A 22,318-nucleotide genomic window follows, 5' to 3' on the forward strand; every position below is an offset into this window, starting at 1 on the left:
GGTAAGTGTCTGTACCTGAGGACTTGTTGTTGTTGTTTAGTCGTTTAGTCGTGTCCGATTCTTCGTGACCCCATGGACCAGAACACGCCAGGCACTCCTGTCTTCCACTGCCTCCCACAGTTTGGTCAAACTCATGCTGGTAGCTTCGAGAACACCGTCCAACCATCTCGTCCTCTGTCGTCCCCTTCTCCTTCTGCCCTCCATCTTTCCCAACATCAGGGTCTTTCCCAGGGAGTCTTCTCTTCTCATGAGGTGGCCAAAGTATTGGAGTCTCAGCTTCAGGATCTGTCCTTCCAGTGACCACTCAGGGCTGATTTCCCTCAGAATGGATAGGATTGATCTTCTTGCAGTCCATGGGACTCTCAAGAGTCTCCTTCAGCACCATAATTCAAAAGCATCAATTCTTTGGCGATCAGCCTTCTTTATGGTCCAGCTCTCACTTCCATACATCACTACTGGGGAAAACATATCTCAAACTATACAGACCTTTGTTGGCAAGGTGATGTCTCTGCTTTTTAAGATGCTGTCTAGGTTTGTCATTGCTTTTCTGTCACCATCTGCAGTGATCATGGAGCCCAGGAAAGTAAAATCTCTCATTGCCTCCATTTCTTCCCCAAGCTTAGTACATAACAAGAAGTGCAGCACTCAAATTGGAAGCGTAACATTCAAAACGGAGCACATCCGGCTTCCAAAAATAGTTCACAAACTGGAACGCTTACTTCTGGGTTTGCAATGTTTGGGTTCCAAGTTGTTTGAGAACCAGGGTACCACTGTACTGGGAAACAAATGAAGCAAGCCATTTGCCCATCTGCTGCTGTGCTCCAGATGTCAAGCTTGGCCCCAAGGGACAACATATATCTGCGTTAACAGGGCTACTGTACGAATCGCCTTGTGAAAATCTGCTTTGAAAGGGGGCGTTTCAAGAGAGAGAGATGTGGGCAGTGCAAATGAAGGACTGCTCCACGAGTTGACAGCGGCTCTCTGTGCTTTAAGGCCATTAGAGCTGCTTTTCACAGTCCTTTGCTGAGCCGGTGTTTATCACAGCTGACGGCATATAATTTCTCCATTAGAGGTTAAGGCGCTCTGTGATTTGGTAAAGAAAACCGAACGAATGAAACACCCTTCTCCATAATAGAAAAACGATGGATGGATCAGGATAATAATCCATACCAAAAAATTAATAATGTAATGAGTCCTCAAGGTGTCTTTAGAAGTAGATCTTAATTTATGCTAACTTCATAACATCAGCTTTTCTTGGGTTGTTGATTTTATTTTGATTATATATTTTGTGGTTTTATATTTTGCTTTTGTTCTGTGAACCGCCCTGAGATGTCTGGGTATAGGGCAGTATATAAAATAATAATAATAATAATAATAATAATAATAATAATAATAATAATATCACAAGGACTTCCCAGGTACCTTTAGACCCATGGTTCCCAACGTGGGGCACACGCCCCACAGGGGGACAATTTCTTTTTTAAGGGGGGCAATTTGGAAGCTTGTTCAGACCAAGTTAATGGCCTTTTAGGCTTCCTCCACATGAATAGGAGTTCACTTTTTGAATAATTATTATTATTATTTGTCATGGGGGGAGGGGGCATCAGGATTTTAGAGATGCTTAGGTGGGGCATAACAAAAAAAAAAGGTTGGGAACCACTGCTTTGGACCCAGGTCTTATGCCCCACCTAGGGGTGAAACTAGGCTTCATTTCACCCGGGTCAAAGACCCAATTAGGCACCCCCATGCACATTTGCATAAACACACACAAACAGGGTGGGGGCCTCAATGGCACCCGTCTTGAGGCTTCAGCCGGGGCAAAAAACTTGGCTAGACCCCCACCGTAGCCATGGCTATGTCCCCACTCTTTAGAAAGCCATGTGCATTCCTCTTTGGCATCACTCGTAGCCGAGTAAGATTGTCTTCCACAAACACGGATTTAACAATGAGTCCATAAGTGATTGTGGAGGCCAGTTCTGGATCCACACGTCCTTCCACAGTGGGGACATTGGATTCTGGGTGGGCAATTGTCTTCTACGACCGCTAGGTGATGACCCCACTGGGCGCAGTAATCCAGTCAGGGAAGAAGGGAGGCAGGCTATGTTTAGGGCACCTTTTCTAGCCCCTTCCCCTTTTCGGGGTGAGCAGAGTGGATCCTAAAAAGGGCTGCTCAGTCATGGATACAGCTGCCGAGCTGCTCAACTGCCTCGTTCCTTGAGTCAGAACGACTGAATCTGTATCCACCACCCACGTGCCGGTTCATGGCTAGGGGCTTCCAGATTTCACGATCCTGTCCCTGTAACCATTTGCCGATCGCCATGGGACTTTTGGGGTTTGGGTTGGGTTTTTGGAAGACGCCTGGGTGTGAATTTGTTTTATGTCTGTAGATCACTGCATGCTGACCAACATTACTTTACAACATTACTTTAGTTACTTTTAGTAACCCATTCCATTTTTCCCTTCTTCACCCTTGTCCAGCCCAGTTCCATGGCAGCACTCCTGCTTGTCTCAAGCATTAGGTTGCTGCAGAGCTCTCCAACACTAGTAAACCAGAGGTTAAACTACACAAAGAGCACAGGAAGCTGTGTATCACAATACGCACAAGGGCAGTGCTCTCTGATTTTCTAGGACCTGCCTATGGCCCATTCCCAGAAACTCACAACCATTGCTAAACTGGTTGTGTGTGGTTTTTTACGATGTTGAACATTCCATTTTGCACATTGTGCCTGGAGAGCAATTAAAGCCCCATACATAATGTGTACATCAGCTCTTAAGACATCTATGGAACATTGAAACTTTACTTTCTGCCCACCCTCTAGATCAGGGGCCAGCAAACCTTTTCAGCAGGGAGCCGGTCCACCGTCCCGGTTGGAGGATGGATGGCGGCTAACAGATTGAGGTTGAATCCTGACAAGACAGAAGTACTGTTTTTGGGGGACAGGAGGCGGGCAGGTGTGGAAGATTCCCTGGTCCTGAATGGGGTAACTGTGCCCCTGAAGGACCAGGTGCGCAGCCTGGGAGTCATTCTTGACTCACAGCTATCCATGGAGGCACAGGTCAATTCTGTGTCCAGGGCAGCTGTTTATCAGCTCCATCTGGTACACAGGCTGAGACCCTACCTGTCCGCAGACTGTCTCGCCAGAGTGGTGCATGCTCTGGTTATCTCTCGCTTGGACTACTGCAATGTGCTCTATGTGGAGCTACCTTTGAAGGTGACCTGGAAACTACAATTAATCCAGAATGCAGCAGCTAGACTGGTGACTGGGAGCGGCTGCCGAGACTATATAACACCGGCCTTGAAAGACCTACACTGGCTCCCAGTACCATTCCGAGCACAATTCAAAGTGTTGGTGCTGACCTTTAAAGCCCTAAACGGCCTCAGCCCAGTACACCTGAAGGAGCGTCTCCACCTCCATCATTCTGCCCAGACACTGAGGTCCAGCACTGAGGGCCTCCTGGCAGTTCCCTTGCTGCAAGAAGCCAAGTTACAGGGAACCAGGCAGAGGGCCTTCTCGGTAGTGGCGCCCTCTCTGTGGAACACCCTCCCACCAGGTGTCAAAGAGAAAAATAACTACCAAACTTGTAGAAGACATCTAAAGGCAGCCCTGTTTAGGGAAGCTTTTAATGTTTAATAGGTTATTGTATTTTAGTGTTTTGTTGGAAGCTGCCCAGAGTGGCTGGGGGGACCCAGCCAGATGGGTGGGGTATAAATAATAAATATCTTATCTTATCTCAGTCCTTGTGGTGGGCCGGACTGAATCCCTATGCCCCACAAATAACCCAGAGATGCATTTTAAATAAAAGGACACATTCTACTCATGTAAAAACACGCTGATTCCTGGACCGTCGGCGGGCTGGATTTAGAAGGCAATTGGGCCAGATCCGCCCCCTGGGCCTTTGTTTGCCTACTCATGCTCTAGATTGTTTTCCATCCTAGAAAAGGTCCGGAGTTGTACAAACGCATGCGTACACGTGCGCAACTCAGTACAGGAGTTATTGTGGCAGCGTGAATGGGATTCAGCTTGCATGAGCTCTCCAGCCGTAGGGCTGGAAGTTGAATCAGATCAGCTTCAGGTTCTTTCCAGGCCTGCCACCACATCTGCGAGGATGATACTTTAGGAGCCTGGAGTGCGTGGCTGGAAAGCTTGCAAATCTGTTGTGTAATAACTTGGCAATTTGTAAAGGGGGTGGGGGAGTGGAATATAGCTGGAGCCCCCCAGGATTGTAAACTCCAGGTTAACCAAATCTTTCTGTCATTCTCCTTTGTTCAGAGACTGGATCTTGGCTGAGTCAGTAGTGCTGCTGGAACCACAGCCAGTTACTCCATCCAGGAGTAAATTCTTTTCTTCTATTTCAGCAAGTAGCTGCTAGCTCAGAAATTCCACCAAGCATCTTTTCTTCTCCTAATAATGACAGCAGCTCAGTGATCTAATTTAATGTCTTTATCCCTCTTTGTCTGCCCACTGTGCGTGCTTTTGTTAAAATTTATCTCCGCTGTTGGAGATTATCGTGTAAGTTTTCGTCTTCGTCTTCAGCCACTTTTAAGTCTTTTTTAAATCATGATTATTATTTTGCAACGACGCACCAGGAATTATTAAGTGCATATGGGCTATTTGCCAGTGTGGATTTTTAACAATGGGAAGAATGTTGTGAAATCTGCGGGCACAGGGCAGTATACAAATTTAAATAACAATAATAACAATAAACAAATAGGTGGGAAAATGTAAATTACCCAAATATAAATTGTTTTGCTTTACTTATTTACTTGTCTTTATCTTGTATTTTATTCTGTTAACAACACTGAGATCTTATGATGAAGGACACTATACAAATCTAATAAATAAATAGACTGAAATCAAATCAAGATATGTAGGCTGTTCTGGAGAACTGGTTGTGCTTCGCGGCTTATTTACTTCTGAAGGAGCACCGTCCTCTTTGTTATAGAAGCAGTGTTCAAAATTAGCCAGATGCCAGGCGCATTTTGCGACTGGCACAGGTCCAGTTGCGACCTCGTGGAGATCTCTGGATGCCCAGTTGTCAAAGCGGGTTCTCCTTCATGGAGAGCATGGGTTGTGGTGGGGGCAACCAAGACATCCCTCTTTTGCTGGGTGGGTTAGTATAGATGGCCACAAATCTGATTGGGTACCCCTCAGTCGCTGGGGATAATTTGGTGTTGCAATTTTATGAGTGACTGTTGAGGGGCTGTTTATTCCCTGTGCGCAGCGTTGAGCTTCCTCTTTTCGCTGCATGCATCGGATCACCCTCCCTATACTTACAACAACCGCCATCATGACAGGGTGGGAGATCTCAACCTCCTCTCCTTTTCCGTTCCCAGGCGTGCCGTTCCCAAAGAACTTCCTTCAGATCTGCAAGAAGATCTTGTGCCGGCTCTTCCGGGTCTTTGTCCACGTCTACATCCACCACTTTGACCGCATTATCATCATGGGGGCTGAGGCCCACGTCAACACCTGTTACAAGCACTTTTATTATTTCGTGACGGAGCTCACCCTCATAGACCGCAAGGAACTGGAGCCTTTGGTAAGCGTTATAGTGCTTTATTTATTTATTAGCCGCGGAGGGAAATGCAAAGCCAGCAGGGGCAGCTGCTCCTTCCTTGGTCAAGGGTTTTGGTCAGACCAGTCTTCCACTCAACATGGACCAATGGTACCAAATAGTATGGGAAACAGCCCTACTAGAAAAATTAACTAATAAACTGAAACTGACACGGGGACAAACAGAAGAAGACGCCTTCACCCCAGTATGGCTCCCCTTTATCACATACACAGCCCAACAGGACAATGACAATAATCCACCAACAGCATACAAATCAATATGGCTAACCTGATCCAAAACACCCACCCACCCCACTCACACACGAAAACAAAGATCACCACAGCCAATCACAAGCAAACAATCACACCCTAGGCCAACCCCAACCTCTCTCACCACCAAAGGAACGCAAGTGAACAACACAAACAACGCTGACCCCAAACTCTACATACATTAAACATAATAGAAACACCGCCACCCGACCCCACCCACATCCATCTTCCCTCTCTCCACCCCCCCTTTCTTTTTTCTTTTTTTTTTTCTTTTTCTTTTCTTCTTCCCCTAATGCCTCAACAAATGAAATGGATTTGTAAAAATGTTACATGGAAAACAACAACAAGGCATTACACTTACTTCTGTAAAACAAGAAAATCCTTAATAAATAAATATTTAAAAAAACAAAATATAAAAAAACATGGACCTTGATTTCTCACTGGTGGCAGAAGTGAGAATGAGTCTCTCTTCAGTTATGCAGTTCCAGGGCAGAATGAAGAAACCAAAGATCTGTTTTTGTTGGCTTTCCAGATTATGCTATCCTGCAGATCTCCTGGGCCAATAGAGCCCTACCAGTTTTCTGTCAGTTTGGAATCATAGAATTGTAGAGTTGGAAGAGGGACCCTGCGGATCATCTAGTCCAACCCCCTGCAATGCAATAATATGCCCCATACAAGGATTGAACCTGCAACCTTGGCATCATCAGCACCACACTCTAACCAACTGAGCTATCCAGTTTCCTTGGGTGTATTTTGTTGTGAAGGGAAGTGATGGCACTGACCCATGCCTCAGATGTAATTTCAGTTCCCCCGGGACTTGTAAGTCTTTCCAGAATTGGATTGATCATTCTGGGAGTATCAAGATCGATTTTACATTCAACCCAGAAGGGTCTCTCCACCCCTCCAATCCATCTGTGCAAGAAAGCTTGCACATCATATTGCTTAAGTACGGCATGAATAATTTCCCCCCTGTGAGCACACGGCAGGCTGTTGGCTTTTAACCGAATCCAGCTACAATTGCACAATCTACAGGTTGTAGTTGATTGCTAAGTTTAATTAATGTAATGGAGCTGCATTTCGGGGGAGGAAGAAAAATCAATCATAATAAAGAGCAAGGAGCGTTTCGAAAGCAGATTCTGGTTTTTCATTGCCAAAGCAAGACGCTACCAAGCAGCTAACTTTTTATATTTGATTAAGAATATAAAGTAAACAGATGACTACATCACCTGTTTGTTGGACCTTCTAGCTATGTGGAAATCTACACGTGGTTGCAAAGGGCCTGAGAATGTACACCCAAGTTTATGTACCCAACTCGTACTTTGAAACTTTATCTCAAGGTTCAGGTGGCATTTGAGGGGAGGGGGGGGTAGGTATATTCAAGTCTAAACACCCACCAGACCTCATCCTCTGAGGCAAGCCATTTCATGAGAAAGCCACATTGTCGCTCAAGTGCTGGGAAGTCTCAAAATATTAGTATTTGCGTAGTGCAAGGCAGTCTTTTAACAAAGAACTGTTCCAAGTGTGTCCCTCCATACCCATGAAACTGACCCGGCAAGGTTAATCTTTTTTATGCAATGCTAAATACTGCTCAATTATTAACTTGTCGCTCACTCATTTAGTCCTGGTTTTTCCCTTTTGTTTCTAAGAGGCTCTCCCATCCCCTCCTAGAAAAGGATGGGAGAGAGAGAATAAAATAAAGAACAGGATTGTTGTCTCTATGGATTTCCTAGTGCTTGCTGAGCAATTACAAAGTGGGGAAGGGGGGTGGGTGGGAGGTAGGATTCAGAAAGGGAGCTGTTCCCAGTGAACAGAAGTACTGAGCCCAGTGAGTTGCAGAAAACTTCAGGCGTGCTCTGTGTGTCTTTGGCTTCCAGCTGTCAATCTCAGAATCGTAGAGTTGGAAAGGAACCCGCGGGGTAATCTAGTCCAATGCAGGAATCTCAGCTAGAGCATCCAGGACAGATGCATTCACCCCCATCGTTCTGCCTGGACACTGAGGTCCACCTCCAAGGGCCTTCTGGAGGTTCCCTCTCTGCAAGAAGTGAGGTTACAGGGAACCAGGCAGAGGGCCTTCTCGGTAGTGGCACGCCCTCCCATCAGATGTCAAGTAAATAAACAACTATCTGACGTTTAGAAGACATCTGAAGGCAGCCCTGTTCAGGGAAGTTTTTAATGTGTGACATTTTAATGTATTTTTTATTTTTGTTGGAAGCCGCCCAGAGTGGCTGGCGAAACCCAGCCAGATGGGCGGGGTAGAAATAATAAATTATTATCATTATTATGGCCATCCAACTTCTGCTCAGAAAAACTGCCAAGCAAAGAGAGTCCACAGTCTCCAAGCCCTGACTGTAATTCCCTCACCCTTTGTTTGTGAGATTATTATTTTTTTTCAAAAAAGAAAATTAAGTTCATTTCATTATTTTTAGCATTATTGGTGCATTCTGCCTTCCGGCGTTAATTACGGGAATGTGATGATGATTGAGAGGTTTCTTTGAAGACTCTTTGAGTTTTTCTTACAGTCAAGGGGTGTGTATATTCTGTTAAGTAATCTCCACATCAAAGATATGTGTTGCATGGATGGGGGAGGGGAGACCATGTGATTATGGACGGAGCTCGCAGGTGAAGGGAAGAGGTGGAAAATGCTAACAGGGACAAAGTTTTCAATTAGCAATAATCGCGCCTCAGATTAACCTCATTGGCTACGATACTGCCACTGCGCAAAGCTAACAGGGACATGGATCGATGGAGGAAGGGCATCATCGTACAGTGGTACCTCGGGTTACATACGCTTCAGGTTACATATGCTTCAGGTTACAGACTCTGCTAACCCAGAAATAGTGCTTCAGGTTAAGAACTTTGCTTCAGGATGAGAACAGAAATTGTGCCCTGGCGGCGCGGTAGCAGCAGGAGGCCCCATTAGCTAAAGTGATGCTTCAGGTTAAGAACAGTTTCAGGTTAAGTACGGACTTCCGGAATGAATTAAGTACTTAACCCGAGGTACCACTGTACTGAGAGTCTTGCTGACCGGTTCTGCAAGGTTTTGGGGGCAGTGCTGCGGTTATAGCACATGAGCTGCGCACAACGCGAGCCTCCGCTCAGCCAGATACTGATTCTGTGTTTATAAATAGGAGTAATCACCACATTTTGTGCTACCCACCTCCCTCAGTTGACATGTGTGCTTGGAGGAATTCGGGGAAAGAAATATATCAAAAATAAAATATGCAAATGCAAAGTCTGTCGTAGTGTTGTGCAAGGAGAAATCTCCCAGCGTTCCCCCTAAATCTGTTTTGGAGCATATTTAGGGGTTGGTTCGTAGAGATAATTCTACCGTAACTGCACTAATTCAGTTGAATATTGCTCAAAGTATTTCTGCAGGGAATTGCAAAGAGCCACAGAGAGTGGCTGCTCGTGTTACTATTGGGGAGTCACTTTTAGTCTCAGAGCCAAATGTCATTCTGGGCAACAGTCCAGAGGTTGCGTGCCTGAGATGTGCATTTTACCTTCATAGAGTAGGCTACTTTCTACACACACGCACCCTCTATATCAGGTGTGGGGAACCTTGGCTCTCCATATCTTGTTGAACTACAATTCCCGTCAGCCCCAGAAGCATGGCCAGTGGCCCTGGGTTTTGGGAGTCATAGTTCAACAACATCTAGAGAGCCAAAGTTTTTCCACACCCAGTCTATATCGTCCTCCATCCAGGCGAATGAGCAGCATTTCCTTCAGACTTTCGCGGGAGTGTTCTCCATTAAATCTTCGTTGCCATGTTCATAGATCTAAGGAGAGCTCGGTTCAGGTTGCAACAAGTTTATAATTAAAAAGGGAACATTTTGCATTTCTTGATGGCTAAATACCAAGGCAGCTGCTTATTTCCGTGCACGCTGAAAATCTGTGCGCAGGTTTGCTTTGCCTCACATCCACGTTGCTTTCATAATTAATTGGATGTTTAAATATGGGACTGTAATTTTGCAATGCTGGCATTTGGAATTACGTGAGTGTGTCGTGTTTGTTTTTCACTTAGCAAACGGCTTTGTGTTGGTGCCTTTGTTGATTGGCCTTTATGGGCACGGAATGATTTAAACGAGGAGGAAAAATCTGCTTCTGTTTTGAAATTGCAAACATTCACAAGCCCACAGAGTCTTTTCATTTGGGTCTGCGTAGGCTCATGGGTTTGCTTAGACCATTGAGTCATCTTGTTGTGTTGCGTTGCAGCTTTTTAGTCTGCTTCCAGTTCAGATGTTCCAGCTGCAGAGCATCTGTTTCTCATGCAGAAGGCCCCACATTAAACCCCTGGCATCTTCAGGTGGGGCTGGGAGAGAACCCCCCGATTCTCTGGGCATGCCTTCTAGGAAGACGAGACTGCTGTAGACCAGGGGTCAGCAAACTTTTTCAACAGGGGGCCGATCCACTGTCCCTCAGACCTTGTGGGGGGCCAAACTATATTTTGGAGGGGGGGAATGAATCCCTGCGACGGGGTGAGCTCCCCTTGCTCGGTCCCTCCTCCTGCAAGTAGGTTTGCCAGAAGCGGCTTAGTCATGCTTGACCCGGAAGCTGTACCCTGGCTCCCTCGGCCAGTAAAGCGAGATGAGCGCCGCAACCCCAGAGTCGGTCACGACTGGACCTAATGGTCGGGGGTCCCTTTACCTTTACAGCAAACTTTTTCAGCAGGGGGGCGGTCCACTGTCCCTCAGACCTTGTAGAGGGCCAGACTATATTTTGGAAAGAAAAAACCCAGAGTTGCATTTTGAATAAAAGGACACATTCTACTCATGTAAAAACTCACTGATTCCTGGTCCGTCCGCAGGCCAGATTTAGAAGGCGATTGGGCCGGATCTGGCCCCTGGGCCTTGGTTTGCCTACTCATGCTGTAGACCATGTGTGTCCCACATATGTGAGTTGCAACTAAAATGTGAGGAGGGTACCAGCTTGCGGAAGCCTAAGCTATGGCAAAATGCTGAGATATGAAGCCAGATGCTCTGGAGGACGGGATCGAGACTGACCCTTCGCACCTGAAGTGGTAGATGATATTCCCCCATTTTATAGGCATAAAAACTACAGAGAAGACACTCATGTATCAGAATGACTTAGTGGTGAATGACAGCTTTGCTGTCTAGGTCATTTTTTAATCATCTTTTTTTAAAAAAAATAGACTCACACCATTACACTTGGTTCCTAGGCAATGGTTGCGCAGGCAGAAAATTCATCTCATTCTGCATAAATCAGCTCTCAGAAGCTGTAAAAGAAAGGGGTACTTTGGTATGGCCCTTTAGTGCACTTGCAGCAAAGGGAGAGATGATAATTAATTAATTTCTGTACCTCCCTTTATCCCAAGATCACAGAGCGGCTTACAAGATAAAAACACAAAATGTCTTACTATACAGTGGTACCTCGGGTTACATACGCTTCAGGTTACAGACTCCACTAACCCAGAAATAGTGCTTCAGGTGAAGAATTTGCTTCAGGATGAGAACAGAAATCATGCTCCGGCGGTGCGGCAGCAGCAGGAGGCCCCATTAGCTAAAGTGGTGCTTCAGGTTAAGAACAGTTTCAGGTTAAGTACGGACCTCCGGAACGAATTAAGTACTTAACCCGAGGTACCACTGTAGTAACGAAAAATAATAATACTCCCCCCCGCCCCGAGTTTAAAAGACCATAGTTTAATTACTCAAACCTTTACAAACTCAAGGCTTTAAGATGCCTACATCTTAAAAATACACCTGAGGCAGCATTTGTTTAACTCAGATACAGAACCAGATAGGAATCTTATTTTGTGTGTGTTTATTTTCCCATTCAGAGCTTGGGATAGCCAGTTAGGAGTACTTTGATCATAAACATTTGAGCTTGGGGCTGTCTGAGGACAGGATCTGGAGTGAGTGAGGCAAAAGCTATTTTGCAGGGCAGTGTTTTCCAGATATTCTGCTGTTTGTATTCCCAGGGTATTTCAAAACAGAGAAGCTCATAGAGGGTCATCTTTTAATGATTGGGAGAGAAGTGGTCCAAAAGCTGTTTTGTGGAGCAGATGTGAGGATTCCAACATCCTCATTCAGGGTGCATCTGCACCTTTGAATCGAAACGGAATTTGGAAAAGTGGGCAAGTAACCACCTGTAATTCATCTCTCTTTGGAAGGCTGTACCGTTAAAAATAGTCCCGCATCAAGTTTCATCTCCCAGCCACAGCAATAGGCTTGGCGCCGCTCAGTGGCTAGAAGTCAAAATAACACAAACAGGAGCTGATGCTTGAATCTGTTTTGTCCATTTGAGAAACATCAGAAAGCAGGGGTCAGCAAGGTTTTTCTTGCCTGGGCCGGATCAGTTCCGCAGAGATGCCTCCATGGGTCGGATTGCGATTTTCAACCTGCGCAGAGGTTTCCCTCACTGGCTTCCGCTGGAATCCGGAAGTCAGTTCTGTCCCTGGGCAAGGACAGATAGGCGAAACCGATGCCTAAGCAACCACTCACTTGTGTGTATTTAAATAAAGTTGTGGCCAAAATCGTGCCAAAAACCCAAACCAAAATTGATGTGTGATGTGTGAATTATTGGGGGGTGGCTTGGGGACCTCGACACGCAACACTTCTCCAGGATACCTGACGGGAATCTTTCCCAAGTCTTCCTGGAGATGCTGGGAATTGAACATGGTGTATATACAGCAGATCCCCTGCTGCTTGGCTCCCCAGCACTGTAGAGATGCACAGAATAACCGCTGCTGGTGTCAAAAACCTGCCCAGATTTGTGATATGTTAAAGGAGTGACTTGTGACTTTAACTGCTTCCCTTGTTTTACAGAAAGAGATGACAGCCCGGATGTGTCATTGAAGAACCACTGTTGAATGAACGAAAAACACAATTTCCTGCTAACTAAAGAAGACCTAGAGGACACGCCAGCCCTCAGAGGGAAAACTTGCCTCCTTTAATCCTTAAAAAGCAGGAACCGTCAGGGACAGGAGTTTATTGCTTTCACAGACACCTTCCCACAGTTGTGTATGCTCTTAACCCTAAAAATGCTGCTCAGTACCTCCTTGGAATGATGTGGATGACTTGGAAAGAAAGGACAAAATGATTCTTTTTTCCGTATTCCCTGAATGAGTGAGGAGGAACTCGTCAGACTACAATTCGATTCCGTCCACCTTCCTGCTCTTAAAGCTTTACTGCAAGTTTGGTCTCTCGGTGTACTTTCAAAACCAACGATTGTTAAACTATGGTTATAAATACATTGTTTTCGGGTACAGTACATGTTAAAGACCTCAGCAGAGTATCTGGCTGCCTTTTCCAAATCAGCTTAGAAAGTAACTCTCAGCCTGTTTTTTGCCTAAAAGGGGAAAAAGAGATGATGTGCATTTATAAATATATATATATATACACCAGAAACTGAGATTGATACTTTAGGCATCAATCTTTGTCTTCCAGAGCTCAGGTAGGGAAGTGATCAATTACCTAGTGGAACAGACAAACTGGTTTTTTCCACTTGAAACTGTCATGCCTTAGAAAGGTGGCTACTTTCAAAACACCATGAGTTTTGTGTGTGCTTCTTGCCTGTGTTACAGCTCTCTAGGATTGATACCTACAGACCTTAACTCAGTCCTGAAACCACTTGCAATGATCACCACAGTCCTGAGGTCCCAGATAAAAACTGTGGGGGCTTTCTCTCTACTTTCCCCTGGCAGCAGGCTCACTCAAACCGGGAAAAGAAATGCCAAATCTCACACACACACACACACACACACACACACACTATAAAAAGTTGTTTTCCAACTCGTGATAGTGAGTAGCAATGGCAGCTTCTGGAAGGAGGCCATAGAGAATGCTCTGATGCATGAGATTCATGGATTAAATACAGTGGTACCTTGGAAGTTGAACAGAATCCGTTCTGGAAGTCCGTTCGACTTCCAAAACGTTTGGAATCCAAGGCGTGGCTTCTGATTGGCTGCAGGAAGCTCCTGCAGCCAATCGGAAGCCGCGCCGGACATTCGGGTTCCAAAGAACATTCGCAAACCGGAACACTCACTTCCGGAACGTTGGACTTGCAAGACCTTCAGGATCCAAGGTACTACTGTAATACATTTCAGAATTTGGAAGGCACAGTTTGTATGTGCATGCAGAGCCCACTAAGGAAACAAAAAGCGCAGGTATGGGGAACCTGTGGCCCTCTAGAAGGTATTGGACTACAATTGCCAACATCCTTATTATTGGCCATGCTGGCTGGAGCTGATGGGATTTGTAGTCCAACATATGGAGTGCCACAAATTCCTGTTCCTGACTTAGGGAGAATTATTATTGTTGTTATTTTAAAAAAGGAAGGCAGTGACAACTTCTGAGTGACAGAAAGAGAGAGATAATATGAGTCATAAGGAATTCCAATTTGTTAGCCCTATAAGCGTCACTCAGCTGCACCATGTTTATTGAAATCAGTGACTTGTAGGGCATTTTCAGAGAGCTGGCTTGCGCATGCCCACCTCTGAACTGCAATTATAGTGATTCAGTGAGAGCTACACTATGAGACCATAGTACATGTCGTGATCACCTATGCAGCTTTCTAGATCTTCTTTTACCTTACTCAAGATGACCTGGCAAATGCTTCGAAATGCCACTGTGCCTCAATTATTTTTCTACTAAAACGTTTGTTTTCTTTCTTGACCACTTCACTTACCAGGAAATTGGTGGTTGGTCTGATTGTGATACTGGTTTCAATGTTGAGTGGGGGAAAGGAGACCTTTGTTTGAGGAAATGATAAAAGGAGCATGGCTTTAAGGCAGCATCCCAGTGCTTGTTAAAAAGCGATGCACTTTGTAAGTGCAAGAGATTTGTAGTTAATAAGTTGCATGTGTGGCTGACTGGAGTGGTTACGTACATGTCTTGTTCTTCCGATTGCTGTCCTTCATTCCTAATTTTATCCCTTCTCGTAATATGAAAAACAAACTCCTTGTTGGATGTTGCAAGAATAATGATTGAATGTTGCAAGAATAATGATTAAGATGATGATGTTAGACTCATTCCATTTTGTCTGGTGTCTGATAAAATACCCACCCTCCAAAGCTTAGTAAACAGATGAATTGTCACCGAGTCTTAGCCAGTGAAATTGATATTGGTGACATCCGCAAACAGCCAAGAGATATCCACGGCTAAGCCTATTAACCAGTGTTTACTGACACAGTTTTAGAGATGCAATTTAGAAAACGAAAGGAGTACTGTAGAATTCGCCATGTGCCTTCTGTGGAATTTAGTCCAGTCTTTGATCATATAAATAGCTTTGGAATTTATTTGTCCTTTGACTAACTGGTAATTCTTTGACTTGTTGAAAATCAATAATTTGGAAACTAATCCCACAGGAGGCGAAGATTTAAAAATATTGATGGGACAAGGCAGTATGTATTAACCTTGCATCGAAAGATGTTGGGAATCTGCAAGAAGTTATTTTTGATATGCACATGTTTTTGTTCCCATATGGTCTGAATACCAACTTTTACAGTTAACACAAAAATGTGAAGTTTTGAATCACAATATCAATGTAATTTTTTTCTATTTAAAGATGAAGGTTACTAATATGCAGAAGTGCTACGGGAATGGATTTGTGATCTCATGAGGGCAAATCTCATCACTGTTAGGTAGAGGTGGTTTCTACCGCAAAACTGGTAAGAACCAGTTTCCCCTAACCTCAATCCTGACAAGAACATTGTACATTTAAACACAACACAGCGAATGAGCTACCCCACTTCTACCGCTCAGGATTTAAGTGGTAAAGATTACTGTTTCCATTTAAAAAACAACAACACTTTACTGGTTTAACTTTCTGCTATTTCAAGAATTTTCACATCTAAGCCAGGATCAGAGCAACCTGAGAACTTCGACAATGTTTTGGATACTCAACTTCCTGAACCTAGCGCCCATGGTACCATGCCAGCAGATGGCACATTTATGTTTTGAGGACGAAATTCTTTGTGCCTGTCTCTTTCAATAACCTGGCATTTAGAATTTATTTTAACATGTAACCCCAGGGGAATTAAATAACAGGGACCTGATTGGGTTGATTGGAACCACTCTGGGTAAGATTTTGGAAGAGCGTTGAGGCAACAGGGACAGCTTTAATACAATTTGGTGAATCGCTATTGTCTCATTGCACAGAGTTGCTTTGTAAGGGATGAAGCGGCCAAATTCTAAGCCACTACTCTGGGTGGGTGGGGTCGACTGTTGCTCTCCATTGTTCATAGTGGTAGAAGATGCACTGGAAGCTCAGCTTTTTAAAAGTAGTCTATATAAACAAGGGTTCAAAGCCCGCAAACTGGCCAGAGATCTCTGTTGAATTTCACAACGGTTAATGTCCCAGGATACAAGATAAAACTGATGGGAGTTTATCAGAGAGGCCCTGGGGTCCCTGTTCACAGATTGCCATATTTTTCGCTCTATAAGACGCACCAGACCACAAGACGCACCTAGTTTTTGGAGGAGGAAAACAAGAAAAAAAATATTCTGAATCTCGGAAGCCAGAACAGCAAGAGGGATCGCTGCGCAGTGAAAGCAGCGATCCCTCTTGCTGTTCTGGCTTCTGGGGATTCAGCAGCCTGCGCAGCCTGCATTCGCTCCATAAGACATACACACATTTCCCCTTACTTTTTAGGAGGGAAAAAGTGAGTCTAATAGAGCAAAAAATACGGTAATCTGCAGAAGGTAACAATGCTACTAAGTCTGGATCTTAAACAGCTCACCCTGATGATGATAAAATATTTTTGGGAGCATTCTATTTTATGGACAGTGAAAGGTGAGTACATATGCTTTGCAGCTGCCTTTCCCTAAACTGGTCCCCTCCAGATGTTTTGGTCTACATCTCCTAGCAACATGGCCAGTGATCAGGAATCATGGGAGTTGTAGGGCAAAACATCTGGTGGCCACTATGAACTGATTTTCTCCTTCTGAAGTTTTGAATAAAACATGGCTGGCCTGAGATTTCAACAGTTTATTAAACACAGGCATAGTAACTCCATCTGTCGTGCATTCTCAACTCTGTTTTGAGAACCCAGCAAAAAACAGATATTAGAAACTGATAAAATAATGCTGCTTCTTTTTGACTGTTCAGATGTCCCTGCTTTTGAAGTGGGTATAGTTTTATGTCGGAACAGTTTCCCAAGAGCAGTTTCCCAAGTTAATGTGTCTTACCTGGTCTGTGATGGTATATGGAAGTTTCCCCTCCACTAATTTAGACAAAGACTATGGTTTGTTTTGTAGTGTTTTTAGGGTTAACGTTTTTCAGCAAGTAATTGGTTAGATTACATCGTTCTTTTTCTGCCCCATCAATCGATCAAATTCTACCACTGTGGGCTTTAGCAGTGTCAAAGTCAATGCATTTGCAGAATATTTTAGTTATGTGTGTGATTAAATTAAGAGTTCAACTGTATGATGAGACCAATGCTGTCAATGAAATAAAATGAGTTTTACAAAACGATATAAAGCTGCATCAATCATAATTCATGCTTGTAAGCAACTGAAATACCACACAAAAAGCAGCACAACCCCACAGGTGTTCTGCATCTGCATCATAGAGCGAGATGAGCGCACAACCCCAGAGTCATCCGTGACTGGACCTAATGGTCAGGGGTACCTTTACCTTTTTACTTTAATTAAAAATGTTGGAAAAGGTTTGGAGTCAGACATTTTTCTTGGAATCTGCTTGCCCTGATTTATGTCTTGAACAGCCCAGCAGTAAAAAGAGCAGTTTAGATCCAAGATGTCGTATTTAAAGTAGGCTAATTAAAACCAATGTGGCTTAAGTTATGAGTAACTTAAGTCTCATTCTTCCAGTGGGCTTACTCTGCATATGACTTAAATCTGGATCTAACCCAGCTAGCTAGATTCATTCATGCTGTGAGCAAACTGATGAGCCTCCTCATCTGTTGCAGTATTTTTCAAACTGGTCCAAGAAACTCATAAGTTTATAAGAAGAAAGTACCAGCAATGGAGCGCAAGGAGTTTGAAAGCAGTTAATCTGCCTTTACTCACGTTCCCTAGTAGGACTGTGCAGCAAGGGAGTTATGGATATATAACTCCATGTGCGATGAGTAACAACTGACCTAGTGTCAACCAGTCTCTCTGGCCCCCGTGTGAACAGAGCATATCCTAGAATGCACATTCAGAACCTAAAATCAGGGTCAACCCACAAGTTACCTCCATTGGAAGATACTGCTGCATGTTCTCTCCCTGTCCTAGAAGGACATCTGACCTGAACAGGCATATTGTTGCATGGATTGGTTGGAGAGCCAATGTGGTTAGTGTTGGACGAGGTTCAAATCCCCAAGAAACTCAGCCAGGAAGCTTCACTGAGCCAGTCACTGTCTGAGCCCAGCTTGCCTCGCAGAGTTGTTGCGGGGATGAAAGGGGGAGGAGGGAACCATACCCAGCACCTGAAGGCTTGGGATATGAAAATAATAATAATTAATAATAATAATAATAATAATAATAATAATAATAATAATAATTTATTATTTATACCCCACCTATCCGGCTGGGCTTCCCCAGCCACTCTGGGCGGCTTCCAAAAATATATTAAAATACTGTAATACATTAAACATTAAAAGCTTCCCTAAACAGGGCTGCCTTCAGATGTCTTCTAAAAGTCTGCTAGTTGTTGTTCTCCTTGACATCTGATGGGAGGGTGTTCCACAGGGCAGGTGCCACAACTGAGAAGGCCCTCTGCCTGGTTCCCAGTAACTTGGCTTCTCGCAGTGAGGGAACTGCCAGAAGGCCCTCGGTGCTGGACCTCATTGTCCGGGTAGAACGATGGGGGTGGAGACGTTCCTTCAGATATACTGGACCGGGGCCGTTTAGGGCTTTAAAGGTCAGCACCAACACTTAAAAAAATAAAAATGGGAGCCTCTAGGAGCATCTTACCAGCATCAGCATAGTAAGCTAATCATGGCTTGCACTTCTGTTATGGAAGTCTGGGCTTCCTTAACTTAAATGGTGCCAATATCATAGTTAAACTACCACTGAAGTTCCTCAGATGTTTTGCCCAAGGAGAAACCTCCAGTGTCGAATATGGGAGCAACAAAACAGTTTTGCTGATTTTCTCCACCCTCTGCTACCCACGTTTTTATGTGCATCTTATTCCCACCAAATAAATAAAGGTATTGTGCATTCTAAGATGCTTAATGGAATCAGATGGATTGTGGACCACTTAACATAATTGGAAATTAGGATAAGATGCCTCCAGAACCTTAATCCTTCTAGCCAAGTATTAATATATATTGCGCACACCATGAGCACACCATAGTAGACAGACCTCACTTCTCTCAGCAACTTTAAAAAAAAACAACAAACTATACAGAACCCAGAATCATCGATCATTTTAGCTTGGAAAAGACTTAACTTGCTGACCTGGCTATGCAAGAGAGAGGAAGTGACCCACCTGTTTGCCTGCAGATAATCTCTGTCATTGCTGCCATCTCTTTTGGGATCTACTGCATTTTAAATGGGGTTTCCTTTGGTGCCTTCAACTGGTGGTACATTGTGGGCATTTGCTGCATTGTGGCTGGCGCCTTTGCCACCTTCCGCATCTATGAGGTCTGCATCTCGGTGTCGCGCTCAGAGGCATCCCCAGAGCTCAGCCTGCATCCCTAAACAAGAAGGTTCCAGGAGATGGAAGCGATCCAGAAAGGTTGCACCGCCACATAAGAAGCCTTTTCTGTAGGATGTTAGTAACTGCATGATGCCTCTGCCCAAGGAAGAAGAAGAAGAGGAGTTTGGATTTGATATCCCGCTTTATCACTACCCAAAGGAGTCTCAAAGCAGCTAACATTCTCCTTTCCCCTCCTCCCCTACAACAAACACTCTGTGAGGTGAGTGGGGCCGAGAGACTTCAAAGAAGTATGACTAGCCCAAGGTCACCCAGCAGCTGCATGTGGAGGAGCGGGGAATCGAACCCAGTTCACCAGATTACAAGTCAACCGCTCTGAACCACTACACCACACCAGCTCTCAAAGGAGCAAGATATTAGTGGCTGAACTGTAGTCTGTATGGCAAAGGGGAAATACTTTATTTGCTGCATTCCAGGATATAGCTAAAGGCACAGAACATGTAACAGGTAATATTTTTAGCTCCAGACCAAAGAAAGCAAGAGGGACAAATAGTTCCAGCTTCCTTATGCATCATTCCAGTGCAGCTCAGCCAACTCCTTCCGTTACATTGCCTGTCTCTCCTCCTCCCTATATTATTCTCACAACTACCCTAGCTCAAAGTCACCCAGTTACATAGCTGTCAACTTTCAGATTTGAAAATAAGGATCAGCAGCCTCACCTGTCCCGGGGACAGTCTACGGGATATCTAACAATCCGGGATAGTAGAAGGAAGCAGCGGGAAACGGTGCTGGAATAAGGGAATTTCCCGCAAAAAAAGGGGGAAGGTTGACAGCTATGCCCAGTTATTTGATGGCGATTTGAACCCTGGACTTCCCAGTCCTTGTCTGACACTAACCATGACACTGCACAGGTTGGCTTACAATAATATTCTGTTTCCATCCTTGGGCTGAGCTGAGGCAGAGCTGAGCTAACTAATGTGGTACAGGGGGGTGGCTGCTTGGCTTCTCCTTCTCCCCCCCAAAGCCCCTTGTTCTTTTCTTCTCAGCCAAGCTGGCATCTTTCAGCAGCCGCTGCCGGGCGAGGACTGGATCTGAAGCAACCCTCAGCAATAGGTCTGCCTTGTGCAGACAAATGGTGGGCTGGGCATTTATAGCAGGGCGTACAAATTACTTTTGTTTTTGCTTTAGGTTTAAGCGTGTCATTTTCCTGCCTTCACTTTCAACCTCCCCCAATCCCTGTAACATTTTATTTTATAGATAGGGAGATAGCTCTCTTGTATTTGCCCCTGCACTGTACCCCATGATGGTAGTTTGGGTGGTGGTGGTGTTTAAAGTGGGGTTTGCTAAACAAATGTCAGTCAATGCCTTCTTAGCCAAATCCTTCAGTGTGCCAAATGTTTCTCTTTTTCCTTTCTTCCTCGCCTCCTTTGCATTTAAAAAACTATCTCAGTACCTCACAGTCATTCATTCTCCCCTTTTCTCCCATTAAGTTATCTGAGCATTTCCATTCTTTTCTAATCCTGTTGTGCCTAATTTCCACACAATTCTCTCTTTTTTCTGACCTTTCCAAAAAAAGTTGATTTAAATATACTTTTTTGACCCAGACCTTGCTTTTCCTTCTTGGCCTCTTTTTCCTGTTTCCCACTCACTATTTCTACCCCACACCCTAAATCATTTTGTTTCCCTTCCCCCTTCATTTTTCACTTTTCTCTTTTCCTTGCCCCTTTGCCTCTTTGTATACACCTGTTTCCTCATCCTGTTCCTCCCCTCCCTACCCCACGTCTCTGAAAGGCTTTATTTTGACTAGGATTTCCCAAAGCACAGCTCTAGAACACATTTAAATGCTTGGGATCAGCTCCGGAAATGGGTAACAGTATTAAAAAGAAGAGTAGCTGTGAGCATATGCAGAATCCTTTGCCTTATCACAAGCAGCAGACAAACACTGGAAGGAAGAAAATATTGCTGTTGTTATTGCTGTTATTTGCATTTATTCATCACTTAGTACAAAAATGTCTCAGAGCAATACAATTATTAAAGCATAAATGGTAACAAAAAATAAAGCGTACCGAAAAGCTAAAATAACAATTGACGGAAAGTGCTCATCCTTCAGTAACATACGGACCAATTCTACCCTACCCTAGTAAAAGATGAATAGCAATACATACTTGGGTTATCACCCAATTCAGAGCCAAATGCCTGGATGAACAGAAGCAATTATTTCCAAGGAAGCTTGAGCCATTATACTTTTGACAACACTGCCTATGGTCAGAGTTGAACCTCAGGCCACCCCAGGCCTATCTGTCTGGCCCCCAGAAGACTTCTTGGCCTCAACCACACACCCTCACCTCAAACCACACCCTTCATAAGCCTTACTTTATTCTGTCCTTCAGGGATTTTTTTGTACACTTAAGCTGTGCTCGCGCTGCACATTTACAGCACATTTGATGCACATCCCCCTTCTGGTAGTTTGGAAACTGATCCAAGTTAGATGTGTTTGCGTTAACTCTGCAAAATGCCCAGTCTTCCATTCTTCTCCAGCTGGTTCATTGTGAGGTTATGGTGATGTCATAATGAGATACTACAGCATGCAACATGAATGATTCCAGCAGGGAAAGAGTGAGACTCGCCCAGAAGAATGATTTGAGACGTTGGACAGTTTCCCTTATGAATCTGCTACTGTTTATCTTTTTATCATCATTAATATTTGCAGGAGCTACTAAAGGTATGATCTCTTTGAAAGCTATATGCCTCATCTAAGAACATGATGTTTATTGTACACTACTATTGTGCTGCAAAACCACAAACAACTGCTGGCCGGGGCGGGGGGGGAATGAAAGTGACTAGCTCAGACAATAATCACTGTATGGTCACTCAGAACCTCTCTTCAGCCGGACTCTTCTGTTCTCTGTTGAGTATGTTTGGTGTACTTTGTTGAATAT

At 44.4% G+C, this 22,318-nt stretch overlaps 1 protein-coding gene and 1 long non-coding RNA gene across 4 annotated transcripts in view; both read left to right on the forward strand.

Annotated features, from left to right (window-relative positions):
- MOB3B (MOB kinase activator 3B) overlaps nucleotides 1–17,258 on the forward strand; it is a 97,728-nt gene extending 80,470 nt beyond the window's left edge. For all 3 annotated transcript variants that reach the window (XM_083420751.1, XM_083420753.1, XM_083420752.1), the window contains exons 3-4: nucleotides 5,336–5,538; nucleotides 12,605–17,258. In XM_083420751.1, the coding sequence (XP_083276877.1) occupies nucleotides 5,336–5,538; nucleotides 12,605–12,634 (233 nt within the window). In that variant the 3' untranslated portion in view covers nucleotides 12,635–17,258. The remainder of the gene's footprint in view (nucleotides 1–5,335; nucleotides 5,539–12,604) is intronic.
- Nucleotides 1–17,258, forward strand: part of LOC310668043 — a 94,650-nt gene extending 77,392 nt beyond the window's left edge. Inside the window, exon 2 of the long non-coding RNA XR_014506573.1 lies at nucleotides 13,184–17,258. This is a non-coding gene — a long non-coding RNA (uncharacterized lncRNA). The remainder of the gene's footprint in view (nucleotides 1–13,183) is intronic.
- Nucleotides 17,259–22,318: the final 5,060 nt, after the last annotated feature.

This window comes from Podarcis tiliguerta, assembly GCF_965153285.1.
Source record: "Podarcis tiliguerta genome assembly, chromosome: 17".
Classification (NCBI taxonomy): domain Eukaryota; kingdom Metazoa; phylum Chordata; class Lepidosauria; order Squamata; family Lacertidae; genus Podarcis; species Podarcis tiliguerta.